We start from the raw sequence: 19,182 nt of genomic DNA on the forward strand, positions 1-19,182 counted from the left end.
AACACATTTCCTTCATTGTATCAATTCAATTTTAATTTCAATAAACTCAACATTTTAAGGCAACCAGGTTACTTATTTTTTCAAGTTAAACCAACAAAAACCAACATTTTTTTTACAGTTCTGCAGAAAACAGTGATGTCATTGTCCAGCGCAGGTCAGTTGTGTCAATAATACGGCTGAATGTTAAGTAAGTAAGCCAGAGGTCTGGTTCTTGTGTTATTAGCTGATGATCTGTGCCAATGCCTTTACAGGGGGTTCCATAATATATAGCATAAACTCGAACTTTCAGAAAACTTTATTGATTTGAGCAGGGCAAACTTAAACTAATTTGTTCAGTTAAATTAACTGGTATGAATATTTATAACTTCCAGCCCCACTTTATATTAGATGGCCTTAACTACTATTTACTTACATCAAAACATTAATACAATGTACTTATTGTGTTCATATTGTATTGCAAATCACTTTTGCTAATATTGAGATAATGAGGATGTGTGGTGGTAATGGTAAGTTTAAAGTAAAGTAAAGAAAAGTAAAGGGTAAAGTAAAGGGTATAGGGTAGAGTTAGGGTCAGGTGTGGTGGGATGGGTCAGTTTAAAGGTAGGGTTAGGGTCAGGTGTGGTGGGATAGGTACGTTTAAAGGTAGAGTTAGGGTCAGGTATGGTGGGATGGGATGGGTACGTTTAAAGGTAGGGTTAGGGTCAGGTGAGGTGGGATGGGGACGTTTAAAGGTAGGGTTAGGGTCAGGTGTGGTGGGATGGGATGGGTACGTTTAAAGGTAGGGTTAGGGTCAGGTGTGGTGGGATGGGTACGTTTAAAGGTAGGGTTAGGGTCAGGTGAGGTGGGATGGGGACGTTTAAAGGTGGGGTTAGGGTCAGGTGTGGTGGGATGGGTACATTTAAAGGTAGGGTTAGGGTCAGGTGTGGTTGGATGGGTACGTTTAAAGGTAGGGTTAGGGTCAGGTGTGGTTGGATGGGTACGTTTAAAGGTAGGGTTAGGGTCAGGTGTGGTGGGATGGGATGGGTACGTTTAAAGGTAGGGTTAGGGTCAGGTGTGGTGGGATGGGGACGTTTAAAGGTAGGGTTAGGGTCAGGTGAGGTGGGATGGGGACGTTTAAAGGTAGGGTTAGGGTCAGGTGTGGTGGGATGGGGACGTTTAAAGGTAGGGTTAGGGTCAGGTGAGGTGGGATGGGGACGTTTAAAGGTAGGGTTAGGGTCAGGTGTGGTGGGATGGGATGGGTACGTTTAAAGGTAGGGTTAGGGTCAGGTATGGTGGGATGGGATGGGTACGTTTAAAGGTAGGGTTAGGGTCAGGCGAGGTGGGATGGGTACGTTTAAAGGTAGGGTTAGGGTCAGGTATGGTGGGATGGGATGGGTACGTTTAAAGGTAGGGTTAGGGTCAGGTGAGGTGGGATGGGGACGTTTAAAGGTAGGGTTAGGGTCAGGTGTGGTGGGATGGGGACGTTTAAAGGTAGGGTTAGGGTCAGGTGTGGTGGGATGGGGACGTTTAAAGGTAGGGTTAGGGTCAGGTGTGGTGGGATGGGGACGTGTAAAGGTAGGGTTAGGGTCAGGTGTGGTGGGATGGGGACGTGTAAAGGTAGGGTTAGGGTCAGGTGTGGTGGGATGGGGACGTTTAAAGGTAGGGTTAGGGTCAGGTATGGTGGGATGGGATGGGTACGTTTAAAGGTAGGGTTAGGGTAAGGTGAGGTGGGATGGGTACGTTTAAAGGTAGGGTTAGGGTCAAGTGTGGTGGGATGGGGACGTTTAAAGGTAGGGTTAGGGTCAGGTGTGGTGGGATGGGGACGTTTAAAGGTAGGGTTAGGGTCAGGTGTGGTGGGATGGGGACGTTTAAAGGTAGGGATAGGGTCAGGTGAGGTGGGATGGGGACGTTTAAAGGTAGGGATAGGGTCAGGTGAGGTGGGATGGGTACGTTTAAAGGTAGGGTTAGGGTCAGGTGTGGTGGGATGGGTACGTTTAAAGGTAGGGTTAGGGTCAGGTGTGGTGGGATGGGTACGTTTAAAGGTAGGGTTAGGTGTAAGCGAGGTGTCAACAGTGTAATAAATGTACTTACAGAAATTAATTACAAATGCAATTAAATTCAGATAAAAAAAATATTCAAGTACAATGTAAACATGTATGTACACAATAAGTGCATTGTATGAAATGATTAATTAAAATGCGAGTACATAGTAGTTAAGGCCACCTAATGTAAAGTGGGTCCAAACTTTCTTTTTCCTTTGAGTTCACAGCACTGACATTTCAAGTAAATAACAATAAAATATATTTATAAAGCACATTTAAACACAAAGTGTTGTACAAAACAGATCTACACAAAAATAATTACAGTTTTCCAAACGCTAAAGAATAAAAGTACGATTTAAGAGAAGATTTAAAAATGTCCAATGAAGGAGCAGACCTCACTTGGGTCCTGCCACAGTAAAGGCCCGATCACCCTCTGATTTATACCGTCACGAGCCACAGAGCAAGATCTAAGTGCACGGCCAGACAGCGCCTTATATACAAACAGAAGGATTTTAAAATCAACTCTAAATTTAATGTGAAGCCAGTGAAGAGATTCTAAAATAGGGGTGACGTGGCCCCTCTTTTTAGACCCAGTCAGCAGTCTAGCAGCAGCACTTTGAACAACTTGCAATCCTAATAATGAAGACTGAAGAAGAGCAGAATAAAGAGAGTTGCAGTAATCTAATCGTGATTATACAAGAGCATGAATCACAAATGTTAGACCTTTGCTTGAAAGGAGATGCTTCAGTTTTGCTTAAATGTAAAAATCTTCCTCTAATAACAGAACTAATTTGATAATCAAAAAAGAGTGAAGAGTCAAAGATCACTCGGATAACTGTTTCATTGGTTTGTGTTGTATGAAATCATTTCCTTTAGTTTAGAATAACTTTAGTTGAACTGAAACTGGGCTGGAATGATTTGCCAATGGCACTCGAAAGGGAGAGTAAATGCTAGTGTTATATAATTTATTATATAAAGTTTTTTGTTTATTTGTTTTTTTTACAAGATCAATGGTAAGGGATATTAATATTTTGTTATGCTAATTTAGAAGAGTTTCTGTTAATGTGGGTTTTTGGCGTATGCTGTTTGGGAGCAGGTACTTTGTGTGTTTTAAGTGCTATACAATATTAGATTAGAAAGTTGGCATTTTCTGGATTAGTTTTTTTTTATAGCTGGCAAATCTTTATTAACCTAAACATATCTCATTAAAGGGGGGGTGAAACACTCAGTTTCAGTCAATCTCATGTCAATCTTGAGTACCTATAGAGTAGTATTGCATATCATATCTCCGAAAAGTCTTTAGTTTTATTATATTTATAAAAGAAATATGGGCTGTACCGAGTCTTTCCGGAAAAAACCGAGCGCCTGGAGGCGTATCGTGTGGGCGGAGCTAAAGAATGACGAATGTGCACAAAGCGGTGACGTCCTCAAGCGAGGAGAAACCCATCTATCTCAGCTAATACAGATAATGATCCACAATCAAATCTGAGGCTGAAATAAATTGAACAGGAGAAACGGCAACATCAGGACGTCCGTCTCTGTGGTATGGACTGTATTTAGGGGCCTTTGTGTGTCTTTACGCGCAGTTTATGAGGACATGATTCGGTTTATGGACTATTGTATGTGACTAGACCTTAGAGATAGCAAGCAAAACGGTTTTGCACGTCAGAGTCAGACTAGTGTTATACAGAACAACAATGGAGTAACCGTTAGAGCATTTGAATGACGAAGCACGCGATCGTATCGTTTACTGATGTTTACTCATGCGACGGTAGCCAATAGCAGAGACATTTGAAGTTGATTTACTCACCGGCTGCTTCCAAAGCAGGACATTACCTTTATCGCTGGGACCGCTCCGTCAAAAACACACTTCTTTGGTATGATTTGGTGAAGTCCTGTGACAGCAGTGACCGTGGAAATCCATTTTGCGACGCGACTGAAGCGATGCCTTGAAGCTTCCCGTCATTTCTGCGTTCAAATCGGTTCAAATGCAGCGCTGCCTTCCCGGAATGCTGTGCTGAAGCGTTGAAGTCGCTCGACGTCACCCATAGGAATAAAGTGGAGCGCGGCGCGTCATAAGTGTTCACGGACGACTGGATCTGCACCTGAGAGACTGTTTACAGCGTGCATTTCCTCTCTCCCTCTAGTCACGCGCGCGCGCACCCTACCGGGAGAAGAGCCCGTACGGCCCATACAAGGACCTTCCGATCTATTTAACGTCAAGTAGACCCATACTCGAAAAAAACTCTCCGAAACTTGTGAGAAACCGGAAGGAGTATTTTTGACACGGAAATACTCCATCAAACGTCCAACATTAGTTTTTGAAACTTTGTCTATGTTTAGGATGGGAATCCAAGCCTTTAACAGTGGAAAAAGCTCAGTATGCATGAAACAGCATTTCACCCCCCCCCCCCCCCCCTTTAAACTTTTCTGTGCTTTGGTAATTTATTAGGGTTTACAGTAAAGTAACTAATTTGATTTGCAAGAACTTAAGATAAGTGAATTAACTAAATCGTTTATGTTAATTACTATTAAATCTTGATAGTTCTGTTTAATTAAACGTAACTAATTACTCCACATTGTTAGAGTTAGCCCAACTTATTCCGGTTTGCAGTGTGTACAAAGTACTAATAAAGGTCAGATAAGTATGATTTGAACCTTGCAAATATATTTCCACTGATGGCAACATCCTTTTGAGTCTGTTCAAAAGAATGTTGTGGTTTATGATATCAAATGCAAAGCTAAGATTGAGTAAGACTAATACACCCACGGATGGATGATAAGGGCAAAACATTTGTTACTCTAATGAGGACAGTCTCAGTACCATGATACGGTCGAAATCCTGACTGGAAATCCACACAGATCTTATTTCTGAGAAAGAAGTGGTAGTGACACTGCTTTTTGTAGTATTTTTGACAGAAAAAGGGAGAATTGAGATCAGCCTGTAATGAACTAATTCTCTTGTTTTTAATGAGATGTTTAAGCTTTATTGTTTTTGGTACGTATCCTAATGACAATGATGAATTAATAATATTAGGGAATATATTAAATGGTAATTGTCTGCCTTGAATGCAATGCACAGCAAGTTGTTTTAGATAAAAGCATTTGCCAAGTACATATGATTTAGAGAATGGTCCTTGTTGTGTAAGCAGCTACTGAGGGAAAGATGGATGGAGGCAAATCATCAATTCTCGAGAAAACCAATTTCATTCTGCAAAAGACTTGAGACTGATGTGGAACATTTCTACAGGAACTAGGGACTTTAGGCTGGTACTCAGTGTGTTTCGGGTCTAAATACAGTTCTGGTATAAAACATAAAATAAAATAAAATAAAATCATCCCCCTTCAGACAGTCCCTGATGATAAGGTAGTACATTTTCAAAGTTTAGAAACTTTTCACTTTTTACTTGAAAATGGTGTTGTGTAAAGCTACATATAAACTACTTATAACCAACAACTTATAGATTCAGAATGGCCTAATCAAAATCCTCAGTCTGACGCCAAGACTTGAAACTAGTATTCACCAATTTTATTACTTGAGCAACTTTAATTAAATAGCAGTTTTGCCAAGAGGAATAGGTAAAAAAAGCAGGATTCAGATGTGTAAAACTGAGATATCCCCCAAAAATTGCAGCTGTAATTGTAGCCCAAGGTGGTTCAACCAAATATATTGACTCATGGGGATGAACACTTACTCTTGTTTGGCCGTTGTTTAATTATCTCTGGTGTTACAATTCATCTGCAAATGCCACAGTTAGCAGATCTTGAGGCCCGGTCCACAGTCTCGGTCCCGTGGTCCAGGTGTGAAGCAACTCTTATTGTCACCTGAGGGACATGAGATGTTGTTTTCTCTTTTATTCTCTTAACAGGAAATTGTGCATCATTGTTGATGTGACAACAAAACTTTGTGGGTTGGGTGTTTTCCCCCATTTCTGTCTGAAAATATAAATCGTATTGTATGTTATAACATGCCCTTGAAATTCTGTTGTTTTATGTTCACTTCAGCGGCCTTTTGTATTGAGCCAGCTTCATTGTTTATTGTAATCGTCATTTCTCTACTATTTCAACGGGTTTATTATTACTTTACTGTTGTGTAAAAACAAGCATTGTTAAAGTAATCCAATTTTCCCAGTAATCCTAATTTTCAAGGTGGCTTTCAAGTTGCACCCGAGAAGCCATTCAAATAATAATTGCAACTTCAGGAATAATTTTGCATATAAATATGCATTGACATATTCCTTCGTATGATGTTACACGAGCGTCTATAGAAATATTCTATCACACAGCGAACACTTTATTCTCTATATTTTGCTTTGTTAAGAGACAATTACTTAGAATAAAGAAAATCATAGACATGGAATGTCTTTTGTGAACCATGACAGGCTTTTAATGGATAATTCACCCAACAATGAAAATGCAGTCATAATTTGCTCACACTAGGGTTGCTTTAGTATCACTGGTATGCTGTTATAATTTCTTCTTATATTTTCTGTTTTCCTTTTAATTATAGTTGATGTTTTAGTAATGTTGTTGTCCATTTTTGACATTATTTTAATTTTAATTTTAATTTTAATTTTAATTTTAATTTTAATTTTAATTTTAATTTTAATTTTAATTTTAATTTTAATTTTTAAGCCTGGAACACACCAAGCCGACAGTCGGCTGTCGGGCAGCTTTTGTGCGCCGGCCAACTAAGTTTAACTTAGTTGAAAAAATTAACATTACAAAAAATTAACATTACAAATAGGCATGAAATTGACATAACTCAGATGTCAAATGCTTAATTAATGCTTAATTAAAGAGCTTAAGAAGCGGTGGGATTCATTGCGAACCCAGTACAAGAAACATGGACCCTCAGGAAGTTCCGGAGCTCAGAAGACTGGCAGGCAGCAATGGCTCCTGACCCGACTGCAGTTTCTAGAGCCTCACACAAAAAGGAATGTGATGTAATGCCATTTTCAAAGAAAGAATAATCTTTAGGTTGCATACCTGTTGCCAAGAGCCGTAGTGTAATCATCAGACTCTCTCCTACGGAGATACAATCCCGGCAGTTCGTGTTTCTCCTCTGTGTGATTGGACTGATAAGTTCCTTTTAACAGTGAAACTGCATAGGAAAAAGCCTAGCAAATTTTTTTAAATCTGAGGTTTCAGCTAACTCAAGCTCTCGACACAGGTTCGCGAAAGCCCCGTATCCATGGTTTTACCCATTTAGTGCGCTTTCTTCATATTTTTTACGTCCGCTTCTTATTTTCCTCTTCCACAAGTAAAAGACCAAGGGCTGATAACGCCAATGCCACTTACAATGTATTAGACATTTCTGAAATGTGCACAGATCTGTCTGTGTGTGTGAGTAGTGTTAAAAGTGTAAGGCTGTTTAGTAAGGATGAATGGATGCCATACTGAATGCCGCTAAAAATACGGCTTGCCTTGAATTATTATTTAAATGCATTCACTGAAGCGACGTTAGTTTGAAACATCATGTAAGAAAACGGAAAAGTTTTGTGTAAGCTTTCACGATCCTCCCTCATCTTCGTGGTCATTTATCTGAAGCCACCGCAAGCACCAGAGAAAACCAGCGCAAGCAAAACCTGAGGAAAAATGTAATGATTTTGTTTAGCTTCAGATATACACTTTTCAGAATAATATATTACATTTTAAGATACATTAACACAACGTTAATTATATATATATATATATATATATATATATATATATATATATATATATTGATAGGAGAGCATCTTGCAGTTGATGGAGATTTGTGGGATGCACATCCAGGGCACGAAGCTCCCGTTCCACCACATCCCAAAGATGCTCTATTGGGTTGAGATCTGGTGACTGTGGCGGCCATTTTAGTACAGTCAACTCATTGTCATGTTCAAGAAACCAATTTGAAATGATTTGAGCTTTGTGACATAGTGCATTATCCTGCTGGAAGTAGCCATCAGAGAATGGGTACATGGTGGTCATAAAGGGATGGACATGGTCAGAAACAATGCTCAGGTAGGCCGTGGCATTTAAACAATGCCCAATTGGCACAAAGGGGTCTAAAGTGTGCCAAGAAAACATCCCCCACACCATTACACCACCACCACCAGCCTGCACAGTGGTAACAAGGCATGATGGATCCATGTTCTCATTCTGTTTACGCCAAATTCTGACTCTACCATCTGAATGTCTCAACAGAAATAGAGACTCATCAGAGGAGGCCACATTTTTCCAGTCTGTCCAATTTTGTTGAGCTTGTGCAAATTGTCGCCTCTTTTTCCTATTTGTAGTGGAGATGAGTGGTACCCGGTGGGGTCTTCTGCTGTTGTAGCCCATCGGCCTCAAGGTTGTGCGTGTTGTGGCTTCACAAATGCTTTGCTGCATACCTCGGTTGTAACGAGTGGTTATTTCAGTCAAAGTTGCTCTTCTATCAGCTTGAATCAGTCGGCCCATTCTCCTCTGACCTCGAGCATCAACAAGGCATTCTTGCCCACAGGACTGCCACATACTGGATGTTTTTCCCTTTTCAAACCATTCTTTGTAAACCCTAGAAATGGTTGTGCGTGAAAATCCCAGTAACTGAGCAGATTGTGAAATACTCAGACCGGCCCGTCTGGCACCAACAACCATGGCACGCTCAAAATTGCTTAAATCACCTTTCTCTCCCATTCTGACATTCAGTTTGGAGTTCAGGAGATTGTCTTGACCAGGACCACACCCCTAAATGCATTGAAGCAACTGCCATGTGATTGGTCGATTAGATAATTGCATTAATGATAAATTGAACAGGTGTTCCTAATAATCCTTTAGGTAAGTGTATACATGTGTGTGTGTGTGTGTGTGTGTGTGTGTGTGTGTGTGTGTGTGTGTGTGTGTGTGTGTGTGTGTGTGTGTGTGTGTGTGTGTTTTATGGTTTTAGAATTAGTTAACAATGATAACCATGGCTCACCCTCATCTCTTTCCAAACCTGTGAGTTGCATTCTTCAGTGGAACATGAATGAAAGTCATGACTATTCTGTGGGAGATATACTTTTTTATATCAATTATTGTATCACTTTGTTTTTCTGTTTATACAATGGTCACCGGCACTGTTTATTCATACAGGTCTGAAACAACACGAGGGTGAGTAAATGAGCCAAAATTTTTGGCTGAACTATCACTTTAAAATGATTTCTTTAGCGTAGGTGACAGCATTACTGATGAATGTTTATAGCCAGGCTATATATGTAGCGTTCAATAGTTGAGAGCGCTTTACTCACCCTCTGAGCTGAGTTTTATAATAAATCACACTGGACTCTTTCATTTTAGCTTGAAGTGGTGTTCAGCGCCCACATGAGCGCTTGTCATGTTAACAGAAGAGAGGATTAGTTTGTCACAATAGCTGTAACTGTAGACATTACAATTACATTCAGATCTGATAACAGAGGTTTCATGTGCAAGCAAGCCTGAAAACTTGATAAAGCTGATTATTCAATATGTTAGCAGGCACCAATTTTGTGTGTTTGCTCAGCAGTGACACCTTTCAGAAAGTACTAGAATTGCATTGTTTTCACTCGCAGGTGCCATTTAAATGTTCTTAAGAGGGGATGTTTCATGCAAGACACGGTGCTGAAAATGAGGCTTTTTCTCAGATGCTTTCCTTGTTGAATTAAACAAGGAGCCGTTGGCAAATATACAGCCGCTGTTTGCCAACCGTCCTTGGCCTTGCTTATACTGACAGCTTTCTGCTGGCTAGACACCAGCTCTGACTGCTGTAGTTTATTAAGCCAACCGAGGATCTAAACAGGATCTGGCACATTATAGAGTACTATGTATCTATTTTATGAACTCTTTGTACTCTCAGAAACTGAGTGACTACAAAAAGAGGTTTGAAATGCAGAATCAGCTCAACCTAGACGAAGAAGGAAGTGCTGAAGGACTCTGTATTGACTGATTGGGGTAATGTTTTCTACACACTAAAGGAAGGTGAGTTGTGGATTTTCCCTCTAAATTTTTCTGTCCTCAGCTGAAATGCCAGATGGGTTAAAAGTGTACCCCTAACCAATAAACACTTTATTATTAAACACATATTAAATGCTTTATTTCTACTCAAATTTTCTTCACTTTTATTGGTATCTGATATGGGATGGTAAAAGGGAGTAACGAGTTCGGCAAAAATATACACGTTGGATGGCTTGAGGTTGAGTAAATTATTGGATAATTTTCACTTTTAAGGGATAGATCACCCAAAAATTGTCATAATTTACTCACCCTCAAGCTGTTCAAAATCTGTATCAGTTTATTTTTTTCTGTTGAACACAAAAGAAGATATTTCGAAGATTATGGTTAACCAAACAGTTAATGAACCCAAATGACTTCCATAGTATTTTAGTTTTTTCTCCCTATAGAAGTGAATGGGGTTTTATCATCTGTCGATTACCAGCATTTTACAAAATATTTATTTAGTGTTAAGCAAAAGAAAGACACTCATATAGATTTGGAACAGCTTGAGGGTGAGTTAATGATGAGACAATGCTAATTTTTGGGTGAAGTGCACTTGCAAAACACCAAAATGAACTAAGGCAGTATCATTCTTTCAATGACAGTTAAAGGCATGACTTGTTTTCCTTGGATCCCCTTATGTCAAGTCAAGGTTGGTTTATGGAGTAAATCAGGTTATTGCTGGTATTAGAGCGAACCATGAACCAATATAAACCATGACTTTACAACGAATGATGCATTGGCCATGAATGATAATGACTTCCAGGACTTGAAGTAAATGATACACAAAACATATTATTAAAATATTTAATAAAAAACGTATTAAATAGATTTTAGCTCAGCAAAGAATGCTTATGACTTTTGGCTTTCATTTTCGACCACTGACTGAGTGCTCCAAAATTATCCACTGAACTGCTCGAAAGCTATAATAACTATTTGGTCAAAAAAGCAGGCAACAAAAGCAGAAAATATGAGTGGGTGTGTCGCCTGGAGCGTGTGATTCATTCAGATCGTTCAATGGAACTAAGTTGGTCATTAACGTTCACACTTCAATAGTGAAATACCTCCTCAGCCACCTGGCTCAGGTGATTATATCATTATGATCACAGAAGGGTGAAGAGAAACTTTATTTTGCCACCTTTACTAAGAGGGCAATGCTTCTGTGAATTGACTGAATGAGGGAAAAGTTCAGAAAGTCTGGCATTTTTCCAGTTTAGAGTCCTTTCAGCGCTTGTTAGTAACATTTTATATGCTGGGAGGTTTTCATGAAGGCATGTTCTGCTCTGTCCCGATGACCGATTTTCATGCATGAAAAGAAAAGAACTTCAAAATAATTTGTGAAGGAAAACATCCAGGCCATAGAGACTCAGCAGTTTCTAAATAGAATAGCGTTTTGTAGTTTAAAATGGATTTGAAACGTACAACTGTTGCCGTTGACGCAAATACACACATAAGTTCAGTATGGAAAAACTTCTTTCTTGGATCAGTGATCTTGAATGGGAGCCTAAGGCAACGTTTTGTGGTTTGGTATTATTGAAAAGCTTATTATGGATTTTCCATTGAAAGCTTTGCTGAGGTAAATTTGGTCTTCGGCATGTCAAAGCTCACAAAGGTATTGAACTGAAGGAAGATTATAGCCAAATGAGTGACCGGAGAACCAGGGTACCCCATACGGGCTTGACCTCGAAGATCGGTCTCTTACTATTCAGAGGTACGTTTCCAAAAGCACTGTTAGCCAACTACACTCGTGGTTTCCATCGTTTTCAGCGTAGTTCAACAAGTCAACAAGTCAGCGTAGTTCAACAAGTGTTTCCCGAAGCCATAGCTCCAACGGACATTCACAAAAGAGCTTTGAGCAAATTATAGTTGAGCAAAAGAAGCAAGCTGACATTCAGTACAATCTATCTTTTACAGATACAAATGTCATTTACGTCTTTTAGTTTGAAGAGTGTGCATGTGCTCAATATATAAAAATAAGCCTATTTTTGAATCAGCAAAATAATTAGTCATCAGATGATTTCTGATCGGCCATAATTTCGGCATTAAGTCAATCTCAAACGGATTATTAAAATAAGTAATTACTCCACCACCTGCGTGACATCGTTAACCAACTGGGTTGAGCCATAGACTGTAAAAAAAGATGGCCGACGCGCCTTCACTCTAGTCCATTGATGTAAGTGAAGCCGCCAGTGTCCAAATATGGCACCGACATCTTGAAGTGAAGTCGTGAATCCTGCCCACACTCCCGCCTAATCAACAACTGTTTGTGAAAAAAATAAACAGAATTGTAGAGATTCAAGTTAAACCTCCAATCTCCTACCGAAGTTCAAGGAAAATGTCTGAAGCCGTCAATCTCGGCTGTCAATCTTAACATCACACCCCCGTTGTTATAGCGTCAAACAATTAACTAAAACCAAATTTATTTGAGGAACAAACACTTGAACTAACATGAGCATGATTAAAAAAAAAGCGTAAAATGACAGAAACCATTTTTGGAAAAATGTATTTGAAGTGTAATTTGATTGTTTAGTTTGTCTATGTCCCATTACGTTACATGTAGAGGGCGGAGTTTATGACCTATGCTGCATCCATCCACCTGGGAGCGATCGTGGAGCTTTGGCTTCACTTTTCAGGACTCGTGTGGCACACTTGGTTTGAGCGATTAAATTTGCGACAGTACAGTATCAGGAAACAGCCTTGACTCGCTAGTTGGAAACGCACCTCATAATAGTGATTTAAACAACCACTGTGAAGAATTTTTTAAGACTAAATAATATTTTGTAATTTGGTCACAGCCACAGTTTTCCCAAAGAAATCCTTGTAACAAAACAGAATAGTGATGCAAAACCACACAACAGCATGGTAATACTTCAGAAACAGGTCTTTGTGTTTATGCTCAAGGCTGTTTGAATTCTAAGTCTCCATTGCTTCAAATTGAATCCGTTATCCAGAAAATACAAGGCCAATTTAAAATCCAGTCATGAAGGAAAACCAGCCTGATCTGCCAGCGATTTGATTTCGCCCGGCAACTCAGTCTGGAAACCTGTACATTCATTTCTACTGCCTCTGTTACACTTTTGCGGTAACCAATCACAGACTGGCTTATCCACCTGATGCGCTATTGGCGGGTTTAACACGACGACAGATAGAGAAGCGATGGGTGGTGGCCTGTTGATCACGCCTCTTGAGTTCTGATTGGTTGAAGGACTATCCAATTGCCTACAATGTTATTCGAACAATGCTTGTTGATCACGCCTCTCGTGCAGTAGAAAATACAGAGCAGACCAGTGTTCAATCTTAAATTAAGCTTGGACTGGTGATAGCAAGACAACTGTAATATAACAGTTCATTTAAATAGTTGGGAATACTTTTTAAAAAATTATAAGAATAATAATAAAGGGTCATTGTTTCATATGTTGCATGTACTTACCATAGAAATTACAGTAAAATGATACATAATTACACGCAACTAACCCTAATCCTACCATAACCCTATAGTAAGTGCATGTTGTTAATTAATATTAATCAGTACTTAAATATATAATTACACTATAACAATGACACCTTAAAATAAAGTGTAACAGTTGAATGGTAGAATCGTTGTAAAATGTTGTCTTTTAACAATGGAGGAAAAACTTCCTATTTGTGACCCTGGACCACCAAACATCATAAGGGTCCATTTTTTAAAAATTGAGATTTATACATCTCCCGAAAGCTGAATAAATAAGCTTTCCATTGATGAGTGGACAATATTCAATCGAGATACAACTATTTGAAAATCTGGAATCTGAGGGTGCCAAAAAATACAAAATATTGAGAAAATCACCTTTGAAGTCATTACTACAAATAATACATTTTTGATATATTTTACGGTTGGAAATGTACAAAACATCTTAATGGAACCTATTCTTTACTTAATATCCTAATGATTTTTGGCATAAGAGAAAAATGTATAGTTTTGACCCATACAGTGTATTGTTGGCTATTGCCACAGATATACCCGTGAGACGCAGGACTGGTGAAGTGCTCCAAGGTCACATTTGATGTCAGGAACTAACTTTTGTATAATATAGTGTGTAACTTATGATAAATTCTTAATCATATGATTTAATCGTTAAAAAACAACAAGCGAGGACTTCCGGAAAGTGATTTTCAACATCAGTCGCTCATTTGAATGAAAAGGACTGTATCAATGTCAGCAGACTTGTAGAATCAGTCTCTGTGGAAAAGGAAATGCTTTGAGATCTCAGGTTGAAACCACTGTCATTTTTCATTCACTGTCCAAAGAACAAAAGATCAGAGAAGGGAAGATGAGAGATTCCTTCAGAAAAGCTCGTCTCAAACGCCAGTCAGTCTGTAAACTTACACAGTCCTGGGCCTCATCATCTTCCCTATCACATCTCTGATACGTCTTCTCACATTTCTGAAGAACGAGTTAATATCTGAGAGTCCTGACTGAACTCCATTAGAATGATTAGCATTTGTTCTTTGAATCAGATCAGAATTATGTACAACACAAATGTGATCTCATTAATATTTCATATTTTCTAGGACACATACACTGAAATGCATGTTACAAACTATGTTTCTACATCAGTTACTAACAAACGAGACTCTTGTTATGGGATTGTGTCTGAATTTTGAGCCTTCATAATATTTTTTGTAAATTTCACACTTTTGGTGTCTGTCCAAATAAAGAAAAATGTGTTACCACAAACTCATCTATAGATCAATCAAATCCTCATTAGTTGCATCAAAGCGTGACCTGTGACCTTTGTGATTTGCAGGCTGCTGGTGACCCGAAACATTCCCAGAAGCCCGATTAATCACGGCATGCACCGCTTAATGTAACATGTCCATCGCTGCTGACGTATATTTATGGCAAAGCAAAAATGAACAAGATTTTGTGGGGGTACCAGCGCATTCCTTTCAAACGTGCGGGAGTGGGTTCGTTTGTTGATGCGCACTTCCGTCGTGAGTGTGTGAGAGTAAACACACCCTGTGTGCTCCCCTTGTGTAAAGCATGTGTGTGTGTACATTCGTCAATTTGTGTATACATAAACACGGGATGATTGTGAGTAGGAGGGAAGACTAGAAAAGGGAAGAGTTGGGCATGAGTTGACACCGACACCTGGACGGAAAGAGAGAGAGAAAGAGAGAGTAGCGGAGTGTGAAACAGTTGAGGAGGGACACAGCTTATTAATGAGTAACACACACATGTTCATTTCCAATTTCCTGCTTTAGCTCACATTTAAAAGAGTGGACGACGAGCAAGTGAGCCGGTGAGCGACTGAAGAAGTCAGTGATCCGCACCTCATCAGTCTTCTCTAGCAGGTAAGCTGAATCTTTCTTACAGTACGTGTGTCTGGATGTGTGCAATGCAAATCTCTGCTCATCTGATGTGCGGTCTGGTTCACTCATCAGCGCCGATATTCCTCATGGTATTTTGGGAACATTAAATTAATAAATCTGTACAGCAGATGACTGGTGGTGGATGGGAACTGCGGGTTCCTCTGGCTGGGATGAACACTTGCTATTCTGTTCTGTAATTGAGCTTCAGGACAGAGATGATGTGTATTCTAATAGACTCTGCATTAAACATTAAGCACACTCCAGAGATGGAACAAATGGATCTGGAGCAAAGCGAGCAGCGCTCCGTCGCTCATAAACGACAGATAAGCGGAGATTACCCGCAGCTAACTGCCCCAAACACGCTGCCATGCGACGCCTGCATTTATCAACGCTTTTATGTACTGTTGTAATTAAGTACAAAGAAATGTTCAGAATGTGTCAAGTGGAGTAAAATGATCGTGAATCAAAGCCTGCAGCGAAACCAGAGGCCTGACTCACACAGTCAGGTGTCAGACAAAAGGGCATGAGCTAGCACTTGTATGCAGAGTTCATAAAGACCATATCTTTTTTAATTGTAGTCATATTTTAAGACGATCTTTGAACGCCGACTTAACTATGTTTGCAAGCGTGCCTTTTAAACAGAAATAATTGGAAATCAGTGACTTTGAAAAAAAAAAAAATTGAAACAATTCTCACTTTTAACTAGTTGCTTATTATATTGCATATCGGCTGTTTATTAGTACTTATAAAGCACATAATAATGATTTATTCTGCATAACCATATTGTGTTACACTTTATTTTAAGGTGTCATTGTTACAGTGTAATTATATATATATATATACTGTTATTACTATGGTAAGTACATGTAATAAATGTAACTAGGACACAGTAAAAATAAAAGTATGAGCCCATTTTCTACATCCCTTAAGCCTACCAAAGGAAAAAAATAAAAATAAATTGTTAAACGATACAAACACCTTACTAACTATTAATAAGCATAAATTATGAGCTGACTGAGGCATGATTAATAGTGAATATGTATTCCCCTCAAAAAAACGTTTATCTATATAAACGTATAGCAGCCATAATCAATTACTTGAGACTTATTTCCGTGTGGTTGCTTTCAAATTCCTATGGTATGAAGTCAAAACACTTGTTACGTCATCAGTGTTAATGTCATTCTGCATAGAGTTCAGAGATTGGCTTTCGGCTAATTAATATTAACACACTCACTCATGCATGGCTTGGGAAATGATAACTAGTTTCAAATGAACTCTCATACCCCCGGTTTCACAGTCAAGGCTTAAGCATATAGTCCCAGGATGGATATGATGAATGAACAAATGTGAAAATGAATGTTTGAGCTGTATTTACTGAAAGCACTATTTAAATATCAACCTAAGCCCTGTTTGTGAACTTACGTCTTGTTTGTAAAACCAGGCCATAATGTCCTGGAGAAAGAAAAAAAAAACACAAAATGTGAAAGACATTGCAACTGAAAGGTGTTATTAGGAATGCTATTTGAATTGGCTCCGATTCAAAAGAATTGTTTACTGATTGCAAAATATGACATATCCTCATGTGATTTGCACGTCCAGTACGTAGACCGATCTCATCTCATGCATAACAATAGCCAGTGTTTATCCCCAAATACTCCAGTCTGTTGGACAACACGTTCTCTGTCCTTTTTGAAACGCTGTAGCAACCAAATGACTGGAGAGTTTTACACTGAAGCTACCGTTTTGCTGTCTTGGTTTGGTTTTACTAACAAATGTCGCTTCATTCTCTTCCCTCAGACGCTCAAAATGACTCGCTCCGTGAGAGAGATGTTGAAAGAGTACATGTCAGAGCGGAGGGTTCGCAAATATCGCCTGGTCACCAAAGATGGCCGCTGCAACATCGAGTTTGGCAACGTGATGCACAGAAACCGCTTCGCCTATGTCCTCGACATATGGACCACCTTCGTTGAGACCCGGTGGCGTTTCGTCATCTTGCACTTCGTGGCATCCTTCACCCTCAGCTGGTTCATCTTCGGCCTCCTCTGGTACTGGATCGCCAGAGACAACGGTGATCTGGCGTGGCAGAATCCATCCGCCAATCACACGCCATGCGTCTTTAGTGTCACCGACATGACTTACGCTTTCCTCTTCTCACTGGAGACCCAGACCACCATCGGCTACGGCAATGTGTACGTGACCAACGCCTGCTCGGGAGCCGTGGCTCTGATAATAATTCAGAGTCTTATGGGTGCCATAATCAACTGCTTCTGGTGCGGAGTGGTCATGACAAAAATCTCCCTGCCAAAGAAGAGAGCCAAGACCATAACGTTCAGCGAATCCGCGGTTATCTGCCCTAAAAAAGGCACTCTTTGCCTTCAGATCCGAGTGGCCAACCTGCGCAAAACCCTGATGATTGGCAGTCAGATTTACGGCAAGCTCTTGAGGACCACAGTGACCCCCGAAGGCGAGACCATCATCATGGACCAGGTCAGCATCGAGTTCATGGTGGACGCCGGCAAGGACAACCTGTTTTTCGTGTGCCCTTTAACCCTGTATCACGTCATCGATAAAACCAGCCCGTTCTTCGAGATGGCCGTGGACACTCTGCATCAGCAGGAGTTTGAGCTCGTAGTGTTTCTCGATGGCACGGCCGAGTCCACCAGCTCCTCCTGCCAGGTCAGGACTTCATACATCCCACAGGAGATCATGTGGGGATACGACTTCCTCCCTATCATCTCCCGGAGCAAAGAGGGGAAATACCGCGTGGACTTTTCCAACTTCACCAAAATGGTGCCCGTGCCGACCGCTCATTGCGCATACTGCTACCACAATGAGGCAGGACATCATCACCACTCCATAAACGGCATCGATAACCAGGGCTTCGAGGTGATTGAAATTGAGCCGCCCAACAACAGCACCAAAATGTAAAACTGACTGACCTGAACTGAACTGTAAGCAATGCGAGGTCAAATGCACTATACTGGAAACACTGGACACAAAAGAAGCAAGACGAGTGTTTTTATCTCCCCCTATATTAGAAAAACTGCAAAATTATGTATTTGAGAGAGTGCCTATATTGCAGTCCATTTCTTATGATTATTTTATCGCTTATTTTATAGCGACAAGCATAGAAAACTGCATCAAGAAAGCAATATTTTTGTCATTTTGGAAAAATAAAAGTGAATGTTCCTTGAGCTGTTCTGTTACAGGGTCATTGTGCCGGGAGTGAGAGTACCAACTGCAAGCTCATTAATACCAGATTGACTTTATTACTCCGCTCCTGAATATTAAAGTCTAAGATGAACTGATTTCATATACCAATGAACCAGCACATGCTTTTACACTCTGAATCCCTTTGGGTGGATTTCTTCCTTTGTAAATGAGTTGATACTGTTAATATTGTGTTATTGCATTTGTAAATGTCATTTGTACTTTGTAAATATACTTTTTTTACGATTAAAAAAAATATTGGAATTGGTGTGTTAATTCATTCAAATCTAAAACTCACTCAGTGAGTTAATTCACTCAATCTAAAACTGACCACATGGGGGCGTACAAGACAAAGCTATAGTTAACATACAGTCGACTTGACTGACTCTTGGTTTTATATCCACAGTGTTGGATTAACATGATATAAATCTCATCACGCACAGCCAAACAAAGCAGTAAGTGACACAGCGTTGTCACACAGAGTTGTGCGTAAGAAAGGGAGGTGCGGGAGGAAGCTGTGACCCGCTGACTCACTTCATGACACATCAAATAATAAAGAGCTTTTAAAATATATTAGACGTGGGATGAAGATAATACCCTGAAGAGCTTTCACTGCCAAACACTTAATGTA

At 39.8% G+C, this 19,182-nt stretch overlaps 1 protein-coding gene across 2 annotated transcripts; it reads left to right on the forward strand.

The window, feature by feature from the left end:
• The first annotated feature begins 9,852 nt into the window (after window positions 1–9,852).
• LOC137043269 (ATP-sensitive inward rectifier potassium channel 1-like) lies at window positions 9,853–18,773 on the forward strand. Of its 2 annotated transcripts, XM_067419464.1 has the most exons (3): window positions 9,853–9,974; window positions 15,234–15,323; window positions 17,139–18,773. In XM_067419464.1, exon 3 carries the CDS (start codon window positions 17,148–17,150, stop codon window positions 18,267–18,269), a length of 1,122 nt encoding a protein of 373 aa, XP_067275565.1. In that variant the 5' UTR covers window positions 9,853–9,974; window positions 15,234–15,323; window positions 17,139–17,147; the 3' UTR covers window positions 18,270–18,773. The 2 variants fall into 2 exon arrangements, with proteins under 2 accessions (XP_067275565.1, XP_067275564.1); XM_067419463.1 differs by lacking the exon at window positions 9,853–9,974 and having other exon boundaries at window positions 15,127–15,323.
• The last annotated feature ends 409 nt before the right edge of the window (window positions 18,774–19,182 follow it).

The sequence above is a fragment of the Pseudorasbora parva genome, chromosome 16 (genome assembly GCF_024679245.1).
Source record: "Pseudorasbora parva isolate DD20220531a chromosome 16, ASM2467924v1, whole genome shotgun sequence".
In the NCBI taxonomy this organism is placed as follows: Eukaryota; Metazoa; Chordata; class Actinopteri; order Cypriniformes; family Gobionidae; genus Pseudorasbora; species Pseudorasbora parva.

Bases quoted from the DNA above. Each gene is read 5' to 3' on its own strand.
- LOC137043269 (XM_067419464.1), top strand. From the start codon at position 17,148: ATGACTCGCTCCGTGAGAGAGATGTTGAAAGAGTACATGTCAGAGCGG.